Below are 22,175 nucleotides of genomic sequence, written 5' to 3'. Positions count from 1 at the left end.
TTCAAGTAGGCTACAGAGAATTCCTTCCTTCCGAGCACATAATTAGGCGATCCACATGAGTAGGCCTCCTTTACAAAGGCCAATCATATCCTATGTGAGGCTGGCTTTTAAAATTCTAATTAGCTGCTCTCTGGGCATGTTCCCTCATCAGCCAATAGGCCCGGAAAAGCTTTTGTGGCAGGAAGATGGGAATTTATCCACCCTGGAGTTGCTTAGCTTGTCCAAGGGATGCAACTCTCCACTGCAAGTTGGACAAAGGGTTTGGGGTCTTTCATCCCTGGGCATGGACAACCGACAAGATCACAGGTCCAACTATGAGCAAAGGGATGAAGTGTCCACTGGCAGACAGCGGCCAAGGGAAGAACATAGGATACTCAAATGCTGATGTACACTGAGAGCATATGCACCAATGGCAAATTCCTTGTGTGTCCAATCACACTTGGCCACGAAAGAATTCTATTCTATCATTGCATTTTCTATTTTCTTTTCTTTTCTTGTCCAGTCTAGTCTATACCATTCCACAATCCATTCCATTCTAATTCCCCCAACACAGTCAGACTTTCTACTAAATCTGCACTTCTATTTCTACTAGTTTTTTTCATCATTCCTTTCACCCATTTCCTCCCATGTTGACTGTATGACTGTAACTTGTTGCTTATAGCCTAAGATGTTTATTAATATTGCTTCTTCATTGCTTATTTGACCCCTATGACAATCATTAAGTGTTTGTACCACATGATTCTTGACAAATGTATATTTTATTTTATGTACGCTGAGAGCATCTGCACCAAGACAAATTCCTTGTGTGTCCAATCACACTTGGCCAATAAAATTCTATTCTATTCTATTCCATTCCATTCTACTTTAAGGAGAGAGGTGACAGGGAGAAGAGAATCCTTATAAATGTCCCTTTAGCCACCATTTGACATTGTAATAGTACTGAAAGTCTTCTCTCGGGTTTACCTGCGATACTGTGATGCTGCATTTCTTGGCCAGCTCCTCTTTGGCTTCTTCGCTGGGGTAGGGGTTGCTGAGGTGCGAGTAAAAATACTCGTTCAGGATTTCTGTGGCTTGCTTACTGAAGTTGCGCCTTTTTCGCCTAAGAGCAGAGCAGACAAGGGGGAGAGGAGGAGGAGGGGGAAGAGATAGAGAGGGAAGAGTAGGAGAGGAAGAAGGAAAGGGAGGGGGAGAGCGAAAGATGGAGAAGGAAAGGGAGAGGGAGAAGGAAAGGGAGAGAGAGGAGGAAAGGGAGAGAGAGGAGGAAAGGGAGAGAGAGGAGGAAAGGGAGAGGGAGAAGGAAAGGGAGAGAGAGGAGGAAAGGGAGAGAGAGGAGGAAAGGGAGAGAGAGAAGGAAAGGGAGAGGGAGGAGGAAAGGGAGAGGGAGAAGGAAAGGGAGAGGGAGAAGGAAAGGGAGAGAGAGGAGGAAAGGGAGAGAGGAGGAAAGGGAGAGAGAGGAGGAAAGGGAGAGGGAGAAGGAAAGGGAGAGGGAGGAGGAAAGGGAGAGAGAGGAGGAAAGGGAGAGAGAGGAGGAAAGGGAGAGAGAGGAGGAAAGGGAGAGGGAGAAGGAAAGGGAGAGGGAGGAGGAAGGGAGAGAGAGGAGGAAAGGGAGAGAGAGGAGGAAAGGGAGAGAGAGGAGGAAAGGGAGAGGGAGAAGGAAAGGGAGAGGGAGGAGGAAAGGGAGAGAGAGGAGGAAAGGGAGAGGGAGGAGGAAAGGGAGAGGGAGAAGGAAAGGGAGAGGGAGAAGGAAAGGGAGAGAGAGGAGGAAAGGGAGAGAGAGGAGGAAAGGAGAGGGAGGAGGAAAGGGAGAGGGAGAAGGAAAGGGAGAGGGAGAAGGAAAGGGAGAGGGAGGAGGAAAGGGAGAGGGAGAAGGAAAGGGAGAGAGAGGAGGAAAGGGAGAGAGAGGAGGAAAGGGAGAGAGAGGAGGAAAGGGAGAGGGAGAAGGAAAGGGAGAGAGAGGAGGAAAGGGAGAGAGAGGAGGAAAGGGAGAGAGAGGAGGAAAGGGAGAGAGAGGAGGAAAGGGAGAGGGAGAAGGAAAGGGAGAGGGAGAAGGAAAGGGAGAGGGAGAAGGAAAGGGAGAGGGAGGAGGAAAGGGAGAGAGAGGAGGAAAGGGAGAGGGAGGAGGAAAGGGAGAGGGAGAAGGAAAGGGAGAGGGAGAAGGAAAGGGAGAGAGAGGAGGAAAGGGAGAGAGAGGAGGAAAGGGAGAGGGAGGAGGAAAGGGAGAGGGAGAAGGAAAGGGAGAGGGAGAAGGAAAGGGAGAGGGAGGAGGAAAGGGAGAGGGAGAAGGAAAGGGAGAGAAGAGGGAGAAGGAAAGGGAGAGAGAGGAGGAAAGGGAGAGAGAGGAGGAAAGGGAGAGAGAGGAGGAAAGGGAGAGGGAGAAGGAAAGGGAGAGAGAGGAGGAAAGGGAGAGAGAGGAGGAAAGGGAGAGAGAGGAGGAAAGGGAGAGAGAGGAGGAAAGGGAGAGGGAGAAGGAAAGGGAGAGGGAGAAGGAAAGGGAGAGGGAGAAGGAAAGGGAGAGGGAGGAGGAAAGGGAGAGGGAGGAGGAAAGGGAGAGGGAGAAGGAAAGGGAGAGGGAGAAGGAAAGGGAGAGAGAGGAGGAAAGGGAGAGAGAGGAGGAAAGGGAGAGGGAGGAGGAAAGGGAGAGGGAGAAGGAAAGGGAGAGGGAGAAGGAAAGGGAGAGGGAGAAGGAAAGGGAGAGAGAGGAGGAAAGGGAGAGAGAGGAGGAAAGGGAGAGAGAGGAGGAAAGGGAGAGGGAGAAGGAAAGGGAGAGAGAGGAGGAAAGGGAGAGAGAGGAGGAAAGGGAGAGAGAGAAGGAAAGGGAGAGGGAGGAGGAAAGGGAGAGGGAGAAGGAAAGGGAGAGGGAGAAGGAAAGGGAGAGAGAGGAGGAAAGGGAGAGAGAGGAGGAAAGGGAGAGGGAGGAGGAAAGGGAGAGGGAGAAGGAAAGGGAGAGAGAGGAGGAAAGGGAGAGGGAGAAGGAAAGGGAGAGGGAGGAGGAAAGGGAGAGGGAAAAGGAAAGGGAGAGGGAAAAAGGGAGGGAGGGAGAGAGAGAGATCCCACAGGTGAGACAATGACAACATTTCCTGGACCAGAAACTTCCAAACTTGGAAACTTTAAGTTAAGACTTCAATTCCCAGAATTCTCTAGCCAGTCAATTTTAGGCAAACATTGTTAAAATTGAATTTACATTTAGATAATAAAATAAAAAAACCAGGGGCAATCTTAACATGGAGGTTTGCGGTGGCTACTAAAATTGAGGCTCTTTCCTGCCTGCTGGGGAGTTTTGGGAGGTGGAAGTCCACAAGTCTTAAAAGTTGCCAAGTTCAGAGAGCCTTCTTGTAGAAGCACCAGGGGGAGGGGGAATTGACCTGGGAAAAGAGGTCGAAGCAGACCTTGAGAAACAAGGTCTACAGTGAAGGTAGAACAAATGAGCTTCTCAAACTTTTGCCTTCTTGCGAATAGCTAGCAGAAACAAGCCTTCCCAAGAGATCTACTGGATCTACCCACCTGGCATCAAGGAACCTGGATCTCAAGATCATGACCGCTTCACAAGTGCTTTGCTTGAGCTGCATCTGGATGGAGCTGAATTTCCGATGGATGATCCCGACCATCCTCTCGATCTCTTTGGGGGAAATAGGCCGTGTTCGGCTCTGTTCTCGCAGGAGGTTCATCACGTGGGTAGTGAATTCATTGCACGCCTGCAGAGAAGGGGACAGAGGAGAGAATGAGAAGGGACGCTCTGTGCAAACCCACAACATGTTTACTCCAAGTTCAGAAAACACAATGGATGTCCTCCAATGATCTGCAGTGCACCCAAAGTCAACCACATTTAGGGGACTAGAGGCTCAAACATACGATGAACAGTTGCAGGAACTGGGCTGGCTAGTTGGGCTCAACCGCGGTCGTAAATCATGGGCAACCTGGGTGCAAATATTGACGAGCAGCAGGCCCTGTATCCCTTTCAAAAAGCTCGCCTCTACAGCCGTCCCTTCGCCCGTGATTAATCCGAACGGCTCATTTATGGAGTGTGCACTTAGCTCATTACTCTAAGTAAAATTCCTTAAGTGTTTACATTTAGATAATTAAAAAAACCAAGGGATGTCTTCACACGGTGGTTTGCTAAAAACCAAGGCTTTTTCCCTTGGGAGCAATAAGAGGGACTTTTAAACCCTTGTGTCATCCCAGAGGCAATACCCTAGAAAGATTTGACTGCAACCCCACTCCCAACCAACCTCACCCCCCACTCCCAAGACACCCCCCACTCCCAAGGCTACACAAAATAACAGAGACGGAAGGGACCCTAAAGATCTTCTAGTCCAAATCCTATAACAGTGTTTTTCAACCAGTGTGCCACGGCACACTAGTGTGCTGTGAGACATGGTTAGGTGTGCCGCGAAGCTCAGAGAGAAAGAAAACAAGAGAGAGAGAAAGAGAGAGAGAGAGAGAGAGAGAAAGAAAGAGCAAGGGGGAGAGAAAGCAAGCAAGAGAGAGAGAGAAAAAACAAGAGGGAGAGAAAGAAAGAAAGAAAGAGTGAGAGAGAAAGAAAGCAAGAGAGAGAAAAAGAAAGAGAAGGAGAGAGAAAGAAAGAAAGCAAGAGAGAGAGAAAGAGAAAAGAGAGAAAGAAAGAAAGAAAGAGAGAGAAAGAAAGAAAGAGAGAGAGAGAGGGAAGGTGGGAGAGAGAAAGACATAGAGGGAGGGAGGGAGAGAGAAAGAGAGCAAAAAAGAGGAAAGAAAGAAGAGAGAAAGAAAGAGGGATGGAGAGAGAGAGAAAAAAAGAGGAAGGGAGAGAAAGAAAGAGGGAGGGAGAGAGAAATAGAGCGAAAGGGAGGGAGAGAGAGAGAGAGAGAATTTTTTTGTCCAAAACTTTTTTTAGGGCCCCCCCCCCCCCAATTCAATGTGTCCCATGGTTTTGTAAATGTAAAAAATGTGCCGTGGCTCAAAAAAGGTTGAAAATCACTGCGCCTATAACACCTCAGACAATGATGATGATGATGTTTACCCTGTGATGCTTTAAGGCAGCTGAAAGTCACAGGGCAACTATTTCCCTGCTGTAGTTCTAGCATGAAATATTGCCCGTTCAAGTCCTGTTTTGTTCCTTCTGCTATGAAAAAACAACCCTCCCTTAAACTGCCTTGTCCAGCAGGCTCCTAGTTTGGGGGGGGGTCTCCTTCCTTGCTTTCCCCCACCCACCCCCCTTTCAAAAAAAGGGCCTTCGGGCCTCCTGCAGTGCTCCTGTTATCCTGGGAGTTTCGAGATGCTTACAAATACTTTTGCCCCGAGCGGGGGGGGGGGGGGAATGTATTTCGATGTAATTATGGAAGATAGCTTTCAATATGTCATCTCTATTATAGCGGCTGTAAATTACGAAGGGGAGGATGTTCTCCTGGCGCTGGGCAAGCGATGGCAAGGCAGGCTTCCTTGAAAGAACGGCTTCCTTCGTTCCTTCCACCACCACCACTCCTCCATTCTCCCGCTACTTTAAAAACCCCATTGTTCTGGTTGTACTTACACTTGTACTCTTCCTGGGTCCTTCCTGGGTCCTTTTGGATCCGGACTAAAAAAATGTTGATTTTAGCTACTGTAAGTGTTGAGGGTTGGGGGTTTTTTGAATACCTATTGCGTTGGGGAAGAGCCTTCTCTGTGGCGGCCCCGGCCCTCTGGAACCAACTCCCCCCCAGAGATTAGAACGGCCCCCACTCTCCTTGTCTTTCGCAAATTACTTAAGACCCACCTTTGTCGCCAGGCATGGGGGAGTTAAGTTATCCTTTCTCCCTAGGCTACTACAAGTTATGCATGGTGTGTTTGTGTGTATGTTTGGTTTTTTGTTTTGTTTTGTTTTTTTATAATAAGGGTTTTTTTAGTTGTTTTTATCAATTGGATTGTTCATGTTGTTTTACCACAGTTGTTAGCCGCCCCGAGTCTGCGGAGAGGGGGTGGCATACAAATCCAATAAATAATAATAATAATTAGTAAACTATATGTGAACATGCTTGATCATAAACAAATGAAAAATGAAATATTAATTTTTATTTATTTATTTTGCTCAGAAAAACGCCCCCCCCCCAGCTGTTTGCTATTATGTTCGCTTTATATATAGACTAGGCTGCAAGTTCCAAATTACATCCTTGTTTTTATACAATGGATTTCTTGCGTAAAACTAGTTGTTTGATTATAAAAACAAGGATGGGTAAAAACAAGGATGTAATTTGGAATTTGCAGCCTAGTCTATATATAAAGCGAACACAATAGCAAACAGCTTGGGGGGGGCGGCTTTTCTGAGCAAACTAAAGAAAAATTAATTTTTCATTCCATTTTCATTTGTTTATGATCAAGCATGTTCACATATAGTTTACTAATGCAATAGGTATTTGAAAAAAAACACTTACAGTAGCTAAAAAATCAACATTTTTTTAGTTCGTCCAAAAAGACAAGTGTATAGTTATTGCGCCCAGCAAAAACTAAACAACAACACACACAAAAAAACCACTCATAGAAAGAACCTCTCAAATGAGACATGGAATTTCAAGGTTCAGATATGCAGGGAAAATATTTTACAGGGTCTCAAATTTCATTTCTGGTCTAAAAAGACCCGAACGGAACAGCAGGGTTAAAACGCATCCCTGTAACTGGCAACCAATGTCAAAATCAAACTCCAGGCAGGGGGCAAGAGGTTGGTGAGAGGGCTGAAGCCGCAATAAAGACAGCGCCGGCTCTTTCCTCCTGGGTTCAAAGGAAGCCGCGCGGCAAGAGAGAACCAGCAAGACGTCGAGCAAACCTCTTTCTTGGGGGGATAGAAATGCAGCTGACCCAGATATCAAAAAAGGTCAGGTAACGTCTCCTCTCTGCCACAATGTAGGTCATGCACGAGGCAGGATTCGCAGGGCTCTGGAAGGGGGCATTGTGGTTGGTCCACGCAGTCGGTCCAGGGGTGAAATCCAGCAGGGTTCTGGAGAACCGGTAGCGGAAATTTTGAGTAGTTCGGGGAGAAATGCCACCTCTGGCTGGCCCCAGAGTGGGGAGGGAATGGGGATTTTGCAGTATGCTTCCCCCTAGAGTGGGGATTTTGCAGTATCCTTCCCCTGGAGTGGAGATTTTGCAGTATGCTTCCCCTGGAGTGGGGAGTGATTTGGGATTTTGCAATATCCTTCCCCCTAGAGTGGGGATTTTGCAGTATCCTTCCCCTGGAGTGGGGATTTTGCAGTATCCTTCCCTTGGAGTGGGGAGGGAATGGGGATTTTGCAGTATCCTTCCCCTGGAGTGGGGAGGGAATGGGGATTTTGCAGTATCCTTCCCCCTAAGTGGGGAGGGAATGGGGATTTTGCAGTATCCTTCCCCTGGAGTGAGATGGGAATGGAGATTTTGCAGTATCCTTCCCCCTGGAGTGGGGAGGGAACAGGGATTTTGCAGTATCCTTCCCCTGGAGTGGGGAGGGAATGGGGATTTTGCAGTATCCTTCCCCTGGAGTGGGGATTTTTCGGTATCCTTCCCCTGGAGTGGGGAGTGATTGGGGATTTTGCAGTATGCTTCCCCTGGAGTGAGGAAGGAATGGAGATTTTGCAGTATCCTCCCCTGTCTCCCCTGGAAACTCTAGAAGAACCTCAATGTGTCTTTCTTGGTTTTTGGAGGCCAACTTCAAACAACAGAACCACTCCTAATGTAACCAGGTGTCGAAGCTTCAAGCTCTCACCTGCTCGTATTTCTCCAGCTCGGTGTGGTAGATCTGTCTGATCTGCGTCAATTTGGCTCGGTAATCCGAGTGTTCAATGGAATTATCTGAAGTTCCGCCTGAAGCTGCCGCCGCTGCTGCCGCCGCCGCTGATCCACCGCCTTTCTCAGGACCTGAGACTCCTTCCGCCAGAAGCATATTGTCCAACCTCATGAGCTGCGGATCTGGGGGGTCTTCCTCTTGTGCCCCTCGGATGCTGAGACCTTGGGAGAAGGGAAGAAAAAGGAGATGCCCATTAGCACCGCATGAAATGTCCAACCTCATCCAACCTCATCTTACAAACGCCTCGTCATACAAACTTTTCGAGATACAAACCCGGGGTTTGGTGGGTGTGGCTTGGTGAGCATAGCTTGGTGGGCATGGCAGGGGAGGGAAATTGCAAAATGTCCTACCCCATTCTGGGGCCAGCCAGAGGTGGTATTTGCCGGTTCTCTGAACTACTCCAAATTTCCACTACCAGTTCTCTGAACTACTCCAAATTTCCACTACCAGTTCTCTGAACTACTCCAAATTTCCACTACCGGTTTCTCCGGACTACTTCAAAATTCCTATTACCAGTTCTCCAAACTACTCAAAATTCCTGCTACCAGTTCTCCAAACTACTCCAAATTTCCGCTACTGGTTCTTCAAACTACTCAAAATTCCCACTACCGGTTCTCCGGACTACTCAAAATTCCTTCTACCGGTTCTCGGGACTACTCAAAATTCCTGCTAGCGGTTCTCCAAACTACTCCAAATTTCCACTACTGGTTCTCCAAACTACTCCAAATTTCCACTACTGGTTCTCCGAACTACTCCAAATTTCCACTACTGGTTCTCCAAACTACTCAAAATTCCTGTTAGCGGTTCTCCAAACTACTCCAAATTTCAACTACTGGTTCTCCGGACTACTCAAAATTCCTGCTACCAGTTCTCCAAACTACTCTAAATTTCCACTACTGGTTCTTCGAACTACTCAAAATTCCCACTACCGGTTCTCCAAACTACTCCAAATTCCCGCTACTGGTTCTTCGGGCTGCTCAAAATTCCCACTACAGTTCTCCAGAACCTGTCACACAACCTTCTGGATTTCATCCCTGCAAGAGAAGTTCTGTAAGGCGTTACAACAGTTTGGGAAGACGAAGGGGGGGGGGGGGACAAAATTGGGAAGCGCTGTTTTGGAATCTGCCAAAATTGTGAAAAGGCAGGAATTCCTCGGTCCTCTTGTTCTCTTTCTACTTTAGAGACCCTAAATATCCAAGGAAATTAGTCAACCTTGGGCGCTAAGTAAGAAATCTCTCCTTTTTGGAGGGGCAGTAGTTCCATCGCAGGTAATCCCTTTTCTGTGCTTTGCGACTGCCTTGCCCTGCGCAAAACGGGAAATTTGCAGGGCCCTAAACATATGGTTTGATGGCAGTAGCATCTGTTTATTAGCAGGCAACACCCCACTTCCCTTCCCGGTTCTTCTTCCCCCCCCCCCCCGCCCTCCCCAGAAGAAATGAAAAGCTTTCGCTGCCCAGGAGGAACTCACGGAGTTATGCCCTGTCAGCAGTCCCATCTGAACGCCACAGATCAAGGCTGACAATTTGTACGTTTAATTGGGTTGAGGTGGGCGGGCTGCCAAGATGTTCTCCACCTCCCGCAAAACACAACGGCTGAGATTATAATTACCGATGTAAGGAGGAGGGAAAAAATGGCAAGATCACGCTTAAGAGATGGACGGCAACCCCACAACCCCTTCCCCAAAAAAGGACCCGCTGTAATCTGGGAGTCGTCCTAGATTCACAGTTGAAATTAGAATAACATCTCTCAGCTGTGGCTAGGGGGACCTTTATTATTTATTTATTTATGTATTCGATTTTTATGCTGCCCTTCTCCTTAGACTCAAGGCGGCTTACAACATGTTAGCAATAGCACTTTTTTTTTAACAGAGCCAGGCTATTGCCCCCACAATCCGGGTCCTCATTTGACCCACCTCGGAAGGATGGAAGGCTGAGTCAACCTTGAGCCGGTGATGAGATTTGAACCGCTGACCTTCAGATCTACAAGTCAGCTTCAGTGGCCTGCAGTACAGCACTCTACCTGCTGCGCCACCCTTTGCCCAGGTTCGCCTGGTGCACCAGTTGCGGCCCTATCTGGATTGGGAATCTTTACTTACAGTCACTCACGCCCTTGTTGCCTCGCGGCTCGATATATACAGTGTTCCCTCGTTCATCGCGGGTGTTATGTTCCAGGACCACCCGCGATAAACGAAAATCCACGAAGTAGGGACAATAAAGTGACATTCTGGGCAGGGGTTTGCCCACTTCTTCCAAAAGTCCCAGGCGGGCCGGGCTTCAGCTCCTACCATTCCAAGCCCCAAGGTAGGGGCCCATGAGAGTTGGAGTCCGGCGCATCTGATGAGGGGAGACCATGGGCTTACAAGTCCGCCTAAGCACACTTTGCCTTTCCCCCAAAAACAGTTGGGCAAGAGAGAAGGCGCCTCTCTGCCGCTAACCTCGCGATGCCCTTGGCTGCAGCAGCCGCTCCTTGAAAGCGCTCAGGGATCCAGAGGGAAAGAAAGAAGATGCCATCCAGAGTGGAAAAGCCACCGAGGCAGAGGACGGTGAGCCTTCCGCTTCCCCTCGGCTCCGCCACAGCCTCCTGAACCCCGGGCAGCCCTAGAATCCCGGCCGTCAAGGCCTCCTCACGCCCAGCCACTCACCCACAGTGGAGCCCCACCGCCGGCTCTAGCATTCCCCGCGAGTCCTTGACTGCGCATGCGTACATGTCATGCCTTTTTCCTCCCGTCAGAACTGGCACGGTCTCCTTAAAAACCCGTGATGCACCGAGTCCACGAAAGGTGAGCCGTGAAGTGGTGAGGGAGCACTGTATGTGTGTGTGTGTGTGTGTCACATGTATATATACAATGATACCTCATGTTACGAACACAGAGGTCCGGAGGTGGGGTTTCGAGGACTTCCATGTTTTTGCGATGCTGCGATTTTGCTGATGTTCCCCTCACTGGGAAACCCCATCTCTGGACTTCCATTGCCAGTGAAGCGCCCGTTTTTGCACTGCTAGGATTCCCATGCTGGGATTTCCCTGCAGCATCGTAAAAACACGGAAGTCCAGAGGTGGGGTTTCCCATGGAGGGGAGCCTCAGGGGAATCCCAGCAGCGCAAAAGCGGGCTCTTCGGCTGGCAAAAGGGGTGAGTTTTGGGCTTGCACGCATTAATCGCTTTTCCATTGATTCCTATGGGAAACATTGTTTCGTCTTACAAACTTTTCACCTTACGAACCTCATCCCGGAACCAATTAAGTTCGTAAGACAAGGTATCACTGTACTGTACAGTGATCCCCCAATCATTGCGAGGGTTCCGTTCCAGGACCCCCCGCAACGAGCGGGTTTTCGCGAAGTAGCGCTGCGGAAGTAAAAACACCATCTGCGCATGCGCAGATGGTGTTTTTACTTCCCAGCAGCGAGGAGCCGAAGATTCGGGTTTCCCCGCCACCCACGCCCACGTTCGCCTTTGACTTCGGGACTCAGTTGGTAAACCGCGCGGCTGTTTTAAAACGTCGCCGCCGGCGTGTCCCGAAGCCAAACGAACCCGGGTGCCCGGGCGAGCAGCGAGCGAACGGCGGGTGGCCGGACGAAGGGCGGAGCGGAGCGGCGAACGGTGGGCGAGCCAGGCGAACAGCGGTGCGAACGGCGGGTGGCCGGGCGAAGGGCGGGCGAGCGGCGAACGGGGGAAGACCCAGGGAAGCCGCCCAGCAGCTGATCTGCCCGGCGCCATCTACGCATGCGTGCCCATAGAAAAAAAGGGGTGCGCATGCGCAGATGGTGTTTTTACTTCCGGGTTCAAAAATCGCCATATAGCCCTTTCGCAATCATCAGGAGCGCAATACCTGGGGGATCACTGTATATGGAAATTGTGGAGAATTTTTTTAAAAAAATTACAAACAATAGAGGTGGTGTTTTTACAGGTCATGCATTTTCTAGGCATGGCCAAAGTCTTTTGTAAATTAAGAATCCATATTATGTACCTTCTCGACAATATAAGCTCACCTCACTGCTTATTGTTTGTCTATTTTTATTCCCCAGTATATCAACCTACAGCTTTATTACTGTTTAGTTCGCTGACCTTTGAGAGCTTCCTGGTATTAGAGATATAACATGGTCTTCACCTGGCGCCACCATCTATCACTTCCGCCATAACAGGAAAACTACTAATAACATTGGCAATCCAAGGACGCTATATAGATTGTTACGTGTCAGCCTAGAGGAGAGACGGGGGGATAATTCCAGGTTGAAGAGGGGCTGTTTAGGGACAGATGCCCCTTTCGGAGGGTCTTTGGGGTTGTTGCTTTCAAGGTCATCATAGAAACATAGAAACATAAAAGACTGACGGCAGAAAAAGACCTCATGGTTCATCTAGTCTGCCCTTATACTATTTCCTGTATTTTATCTTACAATGGATCTATGTTTATCCCAGGCATGTTTAAATTCAGTTCCTGTGGATTTACCAACCACGTCTGCTGGAAGTTTGTTCCAAGGATCTACTACTCTTTCAGTAAAATAATATTTTCTCACGTTGCTTTTGATCTTTCCCCCAACTAACTTCAGATTGTGTGCCCTTGTTCTTGTGTTCACTTTCCTATTAAAAACACTTCCCTCCTGAACCTTATTTAATCCTTTAACATATTTAAATGTTTCGATCATGTCCCCCCTTTTCCTTCTGTCCTCCAGACTATACAGATTGAGTTCATTAAGTCTTTCCATATCATTCCTTTTTCCGTGGGGGTCCTCGGTGCTGTGTGAACTTGGGGGGTTTCCTTGTGGACATTTCATTACCCAACCAGGTAACATCATCAACGCTAGTGAGGGTCCTGTTTATATACAGTGGTACCTCTACCTAAGAATGCCTCTACTTACGAACCTTTCTAGATAAGAATTGGGTGTTCAATATTTTTTTGCCTCTTCTTAAGAACCATTTTCCACTTAAGAACCCGAGCCTGGAAAAATTTCCCAGGAACTTTGAGAGCGGCACGAAGGCCCGGCCAGTTTCCTGCCATTCCCCCCTTTAATCCCGGCCATCTCGGGCTTTTCTGGGCTGCCAGAGGAGCCTTTTGGTTGCGCCTAAGGAGGCTTTAGCAGCCCAGAGCAAACAAAACATTTTCTTTTCTCTGGGTGCTTGGAGAGGGAATAGACCTCTGCCAGCGCCCAGAGAAAAGAAACGCTCCCTTCGCTCTGGGCAGCGACTGTCCTCCTCCTCCTCCTCTTCTTCCTCCTCCTCCTCCCACCCAAATTCCGATCTTTTATTTCTTTCCTAATGGGTTTGCACGCATTCTTTGCTTTTACATTCATTCCTAAAATTGCTTCTACTTACAAACTTTCCTACTTAAGAACCTGGTCACAGAACGAATTAAGTTCTTAAGTAGATACACCACTGTCATGCTAAAAAAAAAAATAAAGGGGACACTCAAAGAACACATCCTAGATCCGAATGAATGAAATATTGTCACTGAATACTTTGTTCTGTACAAAGTTGAATGTGCACAACAGCACATTCAACTATATATTTATAGAGACTCCAGTTTTACTACTCCAGTTTTACTCATCCGTACCGGTAGGAAGCCGATACTGGTTACATCATGTCCGATGGTGTTTTTTTTCTGTTTTTCTGTTTTTTCTGTTTATAATTATAAAGTATAAAGAAACGTTTAAAAAATAAACAAAATAAACAATAATCCTGTTTTTCCTCCTCCCTTTCTAGAACTGATAGATAGTTTTCCAGTTTAGCAATGAAACATCTGCAAAAATAAACACAGGGGCCAAAAAAAATAATTACAAATATTATCTTCTATCCACGTTCCACGTTTTCAAGAGCCTCTTCTTGGGTATGGCCCGGCAGGTGAGGCACCTGCTCACTGGCTTCCAGTTTCTATCCATTTAGAACCTCACCGTTTATTTCCGTTACCAGTAAGGCGGAGGCTCCAACGTTTTGTGTCGCCACGAAACCTGCCTTTGTTATAAAAACCCACCGTTTTAGGCCTGTCTTCCCACGGACCCTAATTAGCTGGCCATTCAATCCACCCTGCACCTGCCTCTGTTAGATAACGCGGCATTCAGAGGTTGATAAATAAATGGCAGGTCAAAAATTATTCCAAAAAGCCTCCCCTTTTCCAATTCAAGCCGACACGAAAAGCCCCCCACTCCCTTACCGCCAAAAGCCAAAAAAGCAGCCTCAAATCCCACTCAACACGCCCCCCCCCCCCCGGTCTGATTAAAGGGGCCGTTGGAGTTTAATAATCTGACGGTAATTCAGGCGTTTTTCAACAGCTCATTAAGGGCTCATTAATATATGGGCCGGCTTTTGAATTATAAATAAGTAGATTAGAAACCCGCCGCGTCGCAATTGTACGGTTAGGTGATGCCGGCTAACGGAATAATATCGCAGCGACAATGAAAGGGCTGCCCCAGAGAGCTCTCTCGGGGCGATAAAAGACAAAGTCTTTTTTTTAAAAAAAAAAAATCTCCAGCCTTATTTATTAATTCAGTTCCGTGTTTCACCTTGAAAGGAGGGCACTGTGCTGGGTTTTTTTGTTAACTGGAGGTTTAAAAGTCCGACTGTTTTCAAAACATGCCCATCACAAAGAGAACACTGAGCCATAATACAGTGGAACCTCTACTTATGAACTGAATTCGTTCTGTGACCAGGTTCTTAAATAGAAAGGTTTGTAAGAAGAAGCAATTTTTCCCATAGGAATCAATGAAAAAGCAAATAATGTGTGCGATTAGGGAAACCACAGGGAGGGTGGAGGCCCTGTTTCCTCCCAGGAGATTCCTAGAGAGGCCCCATGGAGTCTTCTCCCCACCTTTTCCGGCCCTGTTTCCTCCCAGGAGTTTCCCAGAGAGGCCCCACGGAGGCTTCTCCCCACCTTGTATGAGAGATACTTCCGGCCAAGCCGGAAGTTCGCAAAAATGGCCAAAGGCCAAAAATCAGCTGACTAGTGCATGCAAGCACACTGGAGCTGACATCTTCTCTTCCTCCTCCATCTCCATATCTTCCTTCTCCTTCCCCTTCTTCTCCTTACTTTCCTTCTCTTCCTTCTTCTCCACCTTCTCTTTCTCCTTCTCCTTCTATTCATTGTCTATCTCCTCTTCCTCCTCTATCTCCATATCTTCCTTTTCCTTATTTTCTTTCTCTTCCTCCTTCTCCACCTTCTCATTCTATTCTTTGTCTATCTCCTCCTTCTTCTCCTCCTCCTCCACCTCCTCCTCTTTTTTTTCTGCAGTTCTGATGATCCTCTGAGGTCCGAGTCGGTCTTGTTGGGTTGCAGAACCAAAACGGCAGTTATAGAGGTGCAAATGACAGACTCAATGATTCCTCTGCAGAACTGGATCAGCAGCTCCTTGGGCAGTTTGAGCTTCCTGAGTTGGCGCAGAAAGAACCTTCTTTGTTGTGCTTTTTGTATGACATTTTTAATGCTAGGTGACCATTTTAGGTCTTGAGATAGGATAGAACCTAGAAATTTGAAGGTCTCTACTGTTTATTTATTTATCATATCTTCCTTCTCCTTCTCTTCCTCTTTGTCTTTCTATTCATTGTCTGTTTCCTCCTCCTCCTCCTCCTTCATCATACTTTCCTTCCCCTTCTCCATATCTTCCTCCTCTTTTTCCTTGTCTCTTTCTCCTCCATATCTTCCTTCACCTTCTCTTCCTCCTTGTCTTTCTATTCATTGTCTATCCCCTCCTCCTCCTCCTTCATACTTTCCTTCCCCTTCTCCATATCTTCCTCCTCTTTTTCCTTGTCTCTTTCTCCTCCATATCTTCCTTCTCCTTCTCTTCCTCCTTGTCTTTCTATTCATTGTCTATCCCCTCCTCCTCCTCCTTCATACTTTCCTTCCTCTTCTCCATATCTTCCTCCTCTTTTTCCTTGTCTCTTTCTCCTCCATATCTTCCTTCACCTTCTCTTCCTCCTTGTCTTTCTATTCATTGTCTATCCCCTCCTCCTCCTCCTTCATACTTTCCTTCCCCTTCTCCATATCTTCCTCCTCTTTTTCCTTGTCTCTTTCTCCTCTATATCTTCCTTCTCCTCTTCCTCTTCTTTTTCCTCCTCTTCTTCCTCCACCTCTGCCAAATACACAACTCAAACTTCCGCTCATCAACTTTTTCCAAGTCATAGATTTCAGCTCTACTCCCAAAGCCATCTTATCTCCTACCCAAACTGCCAACACAGCAGGAAAGTTGCAAAACCCAACACTCCCATGCCAAAATCAGAAGCCCCGTGCCCTTCCTTGTACTTCTCTCCTGACTTTTAATAATTTTGGGGGGGTGGGGATCTTACAAGACCACCATCTGCCTTGTCGTGCTGCATGGCAGTGAATGCTTAATGATTGTCATAGGGGTCAAATAAGCAATGGGGAAACAACCAATATTAATTAAAATCTTAACGATACAAGCAACAAGTTACAGTCATACAGTCATAGGTGGGAGGAGATGGGTGATAGGAATGATGGGGGGAAATGAAGTAATAGTAGTGCAGACTTAGTAAATAGTTTGACAGTGTTGAGGGAATTATTTGTTTAGCAGAGTGATGGCGTTCGGGGGAAAACTGTTCTTGTATCTAGTTGTGTGCAGTGCTCCGTAGCGACATTTTGAGGGTAGGAGTTGAAACAATTGATGTCCAGGATGTGAGGGGTCAGCCCTCTTTTTGACTCGTGCAGTATACAGGTCCTCAATGGAAGGCAGGTTGGCAGCCTTTTTTTCCCCTGCAGTTCTGATGATCCTCTGAAGTCCGAGTCGGTCTTGTTGGGTTGCAGAACCAAAACGGCAGTTATAGAAGTGCAGATGACAGACTCAATGATTCCTCTGCAGAACTGGATCAGCAGCTCCTTGGGCAGTTTGAGTTTCTTGAGTTGGTGCAGAAAGAACCTTTTTTGGATGACGTTTTTAATGTTAGGTGACCATTTTAGGTCTTGAGATAGGATAGAACCTAGAAATTTGAAGGTCTCTACTGTTTATTTATTTATTTATTTTGTCCAATACACAATGAGGGTTTTAGTGGGTATATATCTATATATACACATAGTAAAATACATGATGAAGGTTATAGAGGAGATACTCAGAGTAAAATATATCTAAGAAATAATAGAAAAGAAGGTAAAGTAATAGAACATATCAATGAAAGAATAGAAGAAGAGATACATTCATTCTCCACAGTCTGCATTGGTTGCCGGTCAATTTCCGGTCACAATTCAAAGTGTTGGTCATCACCTATAAAGCCCTTCATGGCACCGGACCAGGGTATCTACGAGACCGCCTTCTGCCGCACGAATCCCAGCGACCGGTTAGGTCCCACAAAGTTGGTCTCCTCCGGGTCCCGTCAACAAAACAATGTCGTTTGGCGGGGCCCAGGGGAAGAGCCTTCTCTGTGGTGGCCCCGACCCTCTGGAACCAACTCCCCTCAGAGATTAGAATTGCCCCCACCCTCCTCGCCTTTCACAAGCTCCTAAAAGCCCACCTCTGCCATCAGGCATGGGGGAATTGAGATATTCTTTCCCCCTAGCCTTTACAATTTATGCATGGTATGATTGTTTGTATGTATGTATGTTTGGTTTTAGAATTAAGGGTTTCTTTTTAACTGTTTTGTATTGGATTTACATGCTGTTTTTATTCTGTTGTTAGCCGCCCCGAGTCTGTGGAGAGGGGCGGCATACAAAGCGAATAAATAATAATAATAATAATAATAATAATAATAATAATAATAATAATAATAATAATATAGGAATAGAAGAAAGGTATAGGAGATATAGGAGAGCAATAGGACAGGGGACGGAAGGCACTCTAGTGCACTTGTACTCGCCCCTTACTGACCTCTTAGGAATCTTGATACTGAGTTGTCTAGTATTGTGAGAGGTGGAAGGACCCTGCGGGAATATGCTGGGGAGGATTAGGAGGAAGAGGAGGAGGAGAGGAAGAGGAGGAAGAGAGGAAGAGGAAGAGGAGGAGGAGAGGAAGAGGAGGAGGAGGAAGAGGAGAGGCTTTCAAAGAAATTACTTAAAAGAGAAGCTTGGGAGGCCGAACTGCTTGGTGCTCCCAGCCCTTCCTGAGTCGATGTCAGTTCCACGCCTGCTTAAAGGTGATGGGCTAACATCGGGCACGTTTGTCATGTCAGGTATATTAAATATAACGTGGCGATGCTTCTGTGCATTTCCCAACCAAGGCGGGTTGTCACTTTCGCTTCACTCATTCTCTATTGAGGAAAAATGCAGCACTGGGAATTTACAAGGCTTTTCAGTTAAATGGACATAAATCACAGGTTTCATTCAAAGCGAATAATCACTGCCCATAAAGACCTACTTGTCTGTTACCATATATTACAGCAGAGTTCCTGTGAGCAATAATGCAGCCATTCACGGCAAAAGGAAAACAGAGCGAGACATTAAGAGATGACATGTAATCCTGTTAGCCGCCTGACGTGGGGAGGGAGGCCTGACATTTTTATCATATATGTCCATTTCCATTTGGACAATCAGCAGAATAAAAATGATTACTTCGCCTGGCGGAATCTACCTTCCCTTCCTAAAACGGGCCGGCGAGATTTGTTTATATGCCGGGAAAGTGTATAAGAGGAATTCATAAATCTCCAGGTTGGAAGCCTTTCACTTAACTTACCGACACCTGGACTCAACAGGAAGATTTCAAAGGTCCCCGTTCCTATTTATATAGAGCGCTGGGGAGACCCCCTTTGGAATACTGGGTCCAGTTCGGGAGACCTCACCTACAAAAAGAGATGGATCAAACCGAACGGGTCCAAAGACGGGCTACAAAAACGGTGGAAGGTCTTAAGCATAAAACCTATCAGGAAAGACTTCATGAACTCCATCTGTAGAGTCTGGAGGACAGAAGGGAAAGGGGGGACATGATTGAAACATTTCAATATGTTCAAGGGTTCAATAAGGTCCAGGAGGGAAGTGTGTTTTTTTTAATAGGAAAGTGAACACAAGAACAAGGGGGCACAACCTGAGGTTAGTTGGGGGAAAGATCAGAAGCAACGTGACAAAATATTATTTGACTGAAAGAGTAGTAGATGCTTGGAACAAACTTCCAGCAGACGAATTTTAAGAATTTTAAGACTCTGTATTTATCATTCATATACTATAATTCAGATGGAAGAGGATGTTTGTAGTTCAGGGTCGAAACGAGTGGTCCTTGTTTCTCTCCGAGTTTGGTGGCTTTCTTACAGACGTTTCATTACGAAACTAGGTAACATCACCAGTGCTACAAGGGGTTTGGTCTGGGGTTTCTTTTTGTATTTGCCCCTTCTAGCACTGATGATGTTATCTAATTGGGTAGTGAAATGCCTGCAAGAAAAGAACGCATATAAAACCCGGATTTCCGGTGACACTGCAGAGCCTTATAGGAGTTAATTTTAATTCCTATTCTATTCTATTCTATTCTATTCTATTCCATTCCATTCCATTCTAAAACATCCCCAGCAAACCAAAAGACCAAACAGCCCCAGAGGGAAAACAAAAGAAAATAAATTTAAAAATCTAATAACAGAGATAATGAATATATATGCGTGTTTAAGTATAGAGAAAACAAAAGTAAGTGATGCTATATAAAGAAATATGTGATTTGTATAGAGATAACAAAAATATACAACAATGCAGAATTTACTCAAAATATCATTGTATTATTTTTTTTAAAGAAAAGATTGAAAAATGAATAAAATTTGTTTTTAAAAAAATAAACAGGGAGCAAACCTCCCGCCCTGTCTAGCCCTGATGATGTAATTTAGTTAGGTAATGAAAAGTCTACAAAAAAACCCCACCAAAGCACAAAGAGCACCAAGGACCTCATAGTATAATTCAGACAACCCACAATACATATCACAGCTTTGCTTGAAAAGAAACATACTTCACCACACTACTTTTCGGGCAAGTCTAAGGAAGTTTCTAGTCCACAAGGATATGTTGTCAACTCAACTATCCTCCCCAACACCCACTAAGTTCTAAATAGTTGTAATTAACTAAAAAAAAAAAATCCTTTGGGAACTCAAACATAAACAATATTTTTTTTCCAAGCCCCCAATCAAAATTTTAAAACATCCTCCAACTTTTAACCCAGGGGAAGCAACTCAGCATCTAATCCAATATACCCAGGGAAATATACTGTACAGCATTTATTAACTCCGAACCAATCAAAACCAAGAGACAGAATCTTGCCAAATTCTAGCAACAGAGAAGGAAAGCAACAGAGGTTCTTTTTGAGATGTGAGAGTCTCGGCTAAATATTCTGAGTGTCTGAAAGTTTACAACCTTAAAATATAAAAATAAAATGTTTGTGGACTGCCTCCTAGGACCCCCCCCCACACACACACACACAATCTTTCCTGTGATTACCCATTTGACCAGATTTATAGCCTGGTATTCTTCTTTTCATGGGGACATGGAAGTAACTTTTTATATAGATACTGAGAAAATATACACTAACTGGCGGCTCTTTTTAAAAATATATATATAGAGAGAGAGTTGTTTCCAAGGGTTTTTATGTTGGTTACATTTATGACCAGCGATAAATTCGTGCCAGGTATGTCTGGCTTTATGGCTTCGTTCCCCTTTCAGTTTCTCCCAACCGAACTCATGGGTTCCGGCAGCTTTTACTTCTCTCTCTCTCTCTCTCTCTCTCTTCTTTCTCCCTCTCTCTCTCTCTCTCTTTCTCTCATTCTCTCTCTTCTTTCTCTCTCTCTCTCTTTCTCTCTCTCTCTCTTTCTCTCTCTCCCATTTCTTCCCACTTAGGACTGTATGACTGTAACTTGTTGCTTGCATCCTTAAGATTTCTATTAATATTGTTTGTTTCTTCATTGCTTATTTGACCCCTATGACAATCATTGTGTTGGACCTCTTGATTCTTGACAAATGTGTCTTTTTCTTTTATGTACACTGAGAGCATCTGCACCAAAGACAAATTCCTTGTGTGTCCAATCACTCATGGCCAATAAAGAATTCTATTCTATTCTATTTATTCCATTCCATTCCATATTCTATTCTATTCCATTCCATTCCATATTCTATTCTATTCTATTCCATATTCTATTCTATTCTATTCCATATTCTATTCTATTCTATTCTATTCCATTCCATTCTATTCCATATTCTATTCTATTCTATTCCATTCTATTCCATATTCTATTCCATTCCATTCCATTCTATTCCATATTCTATTCTATTCCATTCTATTCCATATTCTATTCTATTCCATTCCATATTCTATTCTATTCCATTCCATTCCATTTCATTCCATTCTATTCCATATTCTATTCTATTCTATTCCATTCCATATTCTATTCTATTCTATTCTATTCTATTCCATTCCATTCCATATTCTATTCTATTCCATTCCATTCTATTCCATATTCTATTCTATTCTATTCCATATTCTATTCTATTCTATTCCATACCATATTCTATTCTATTCTATTCTACTCCACTATTCTATTCAAATACATTGAAAAGCGTTTGCCTTCAAACTCATTTGCCTTCCCGTTGTGAACATCAATTCATTTCCCAGGCTCTATAAAATTTTAAAACGCACGTGGATTAAAATTCTCCTTCCAAGATAACTGATGTCGGGGTCCCTTCCGGGGACTTGCCACCGCTCCCCGTTTCTCAAACCCCAAGAGGAACATTGAAGCTTCCCTATGCGGAGGGCTCCGAGCAGCTCCATAAAAAAGGAGGGCGCTTCCCAATTCATCTACATTCTACTGCCTTGCACAAAGTTTTACGAGCATGATTATAAAAGGATACAATCTCCCTTTGTCATTTAAACTATTCTGTGACACACAATTTTAATGCCAAAGCTCTTGTAAATTTCACGTCCGTGTAAACAAGCCAGTAATTTTCCCAAGCTAGACTCCTCTAATAAAACAAGATGATTTGAAAAGCCCCAGCAAGAATCAAGAATCTGAAAATTATGGACGTGCTTGCCAGTCTAAACCTGATCCATGTCAGTTTTATAATTTTCTCCCCTTTCTTTTGGCAGTTAAATAAAAATAAAAAGAATAAAAAGAATCCAAGGTGATATAATCCATTTCTTGAGCTTCTTATAATCTCTTTCGTCGTTTTTGTTGTTTTATTTATTGGTTTTTTTGAAGTGTTTGACTTTGTAATCTGGGCTATTTTGGTTTTGTAAACCAGCAGACAAAATTGGGTGGCGGAGTTAAGAGTGTCATTGGTTTAGAATCATTAGGCTGCCATATAAGTGTCTCAATTAACATCTGAGAAATAAATCAGAGTCTAAACCTTGGCCTTCTTCCAAGTTCCAATTTATTAACGGGGCCACGTGCGATACTAACCGATACTAACTTTTCCTACAGTTCTCCACCCAGATTTATTTATTTATTTATTTATTAAATTTGTATGCCGCCCCTCTCCACGGCTCACAACAGTTTAATCACAACAGATTAAGATTCATTCCTCGTCCCCA

General features: G+C 45.3%; 1 protein-coding gene across 1 annotated transcript in view; it reads right to left on the bottom strand.

Moving 5' to 3' along the window:
- Positions 1–271: 271 nt before the first annotated feature.
- Positions 272–22,175, bottom strand: part of PBX3 (PBX homeobox 3) — a 168,076-nt gene continuing 146,172 nt past the window's right edge. The window contains exons 4-7 of the mRNA XM_070759582.1: positions 7,682–7,923; positions 3,502–3,692; positions 964–1,099; positions 272–277 (exon numbers count right to left, since the gene is read on the bottom strand). Of these exons, the coding sequence (XP_070615683.1) occupies positions 272–277; positions 964–1,099; positions 3,502–3,692; positions 7,682–7,923 (575 nt within the window). The remainder of the gene's footprint in view (positions 278–963; positions 1,100–3,501; positions 3,693–7,681; positions 7,924–22,175) is intronic.

This window comes from Erythrolamprus reginae, chromosome 8 (genome assembly GCF_031021105.1).
Source record: "Erythrolamprus reginae isolate rEryReg1 chromosome 8, rEryReg1.hap1, whole genome shotgun sequence".
NCBI lineage: Eukaryota > Metazoa > Chordata > Lepidosauria > Squamata > Dipsadidae > Erythrolamprus > Erythrolamprus reginae.
The sequence above is the reverse complement of the archived record's forward strand: the minus strand, read 5'-3'. Positions and strand labels throughout refer to the sequence as shown.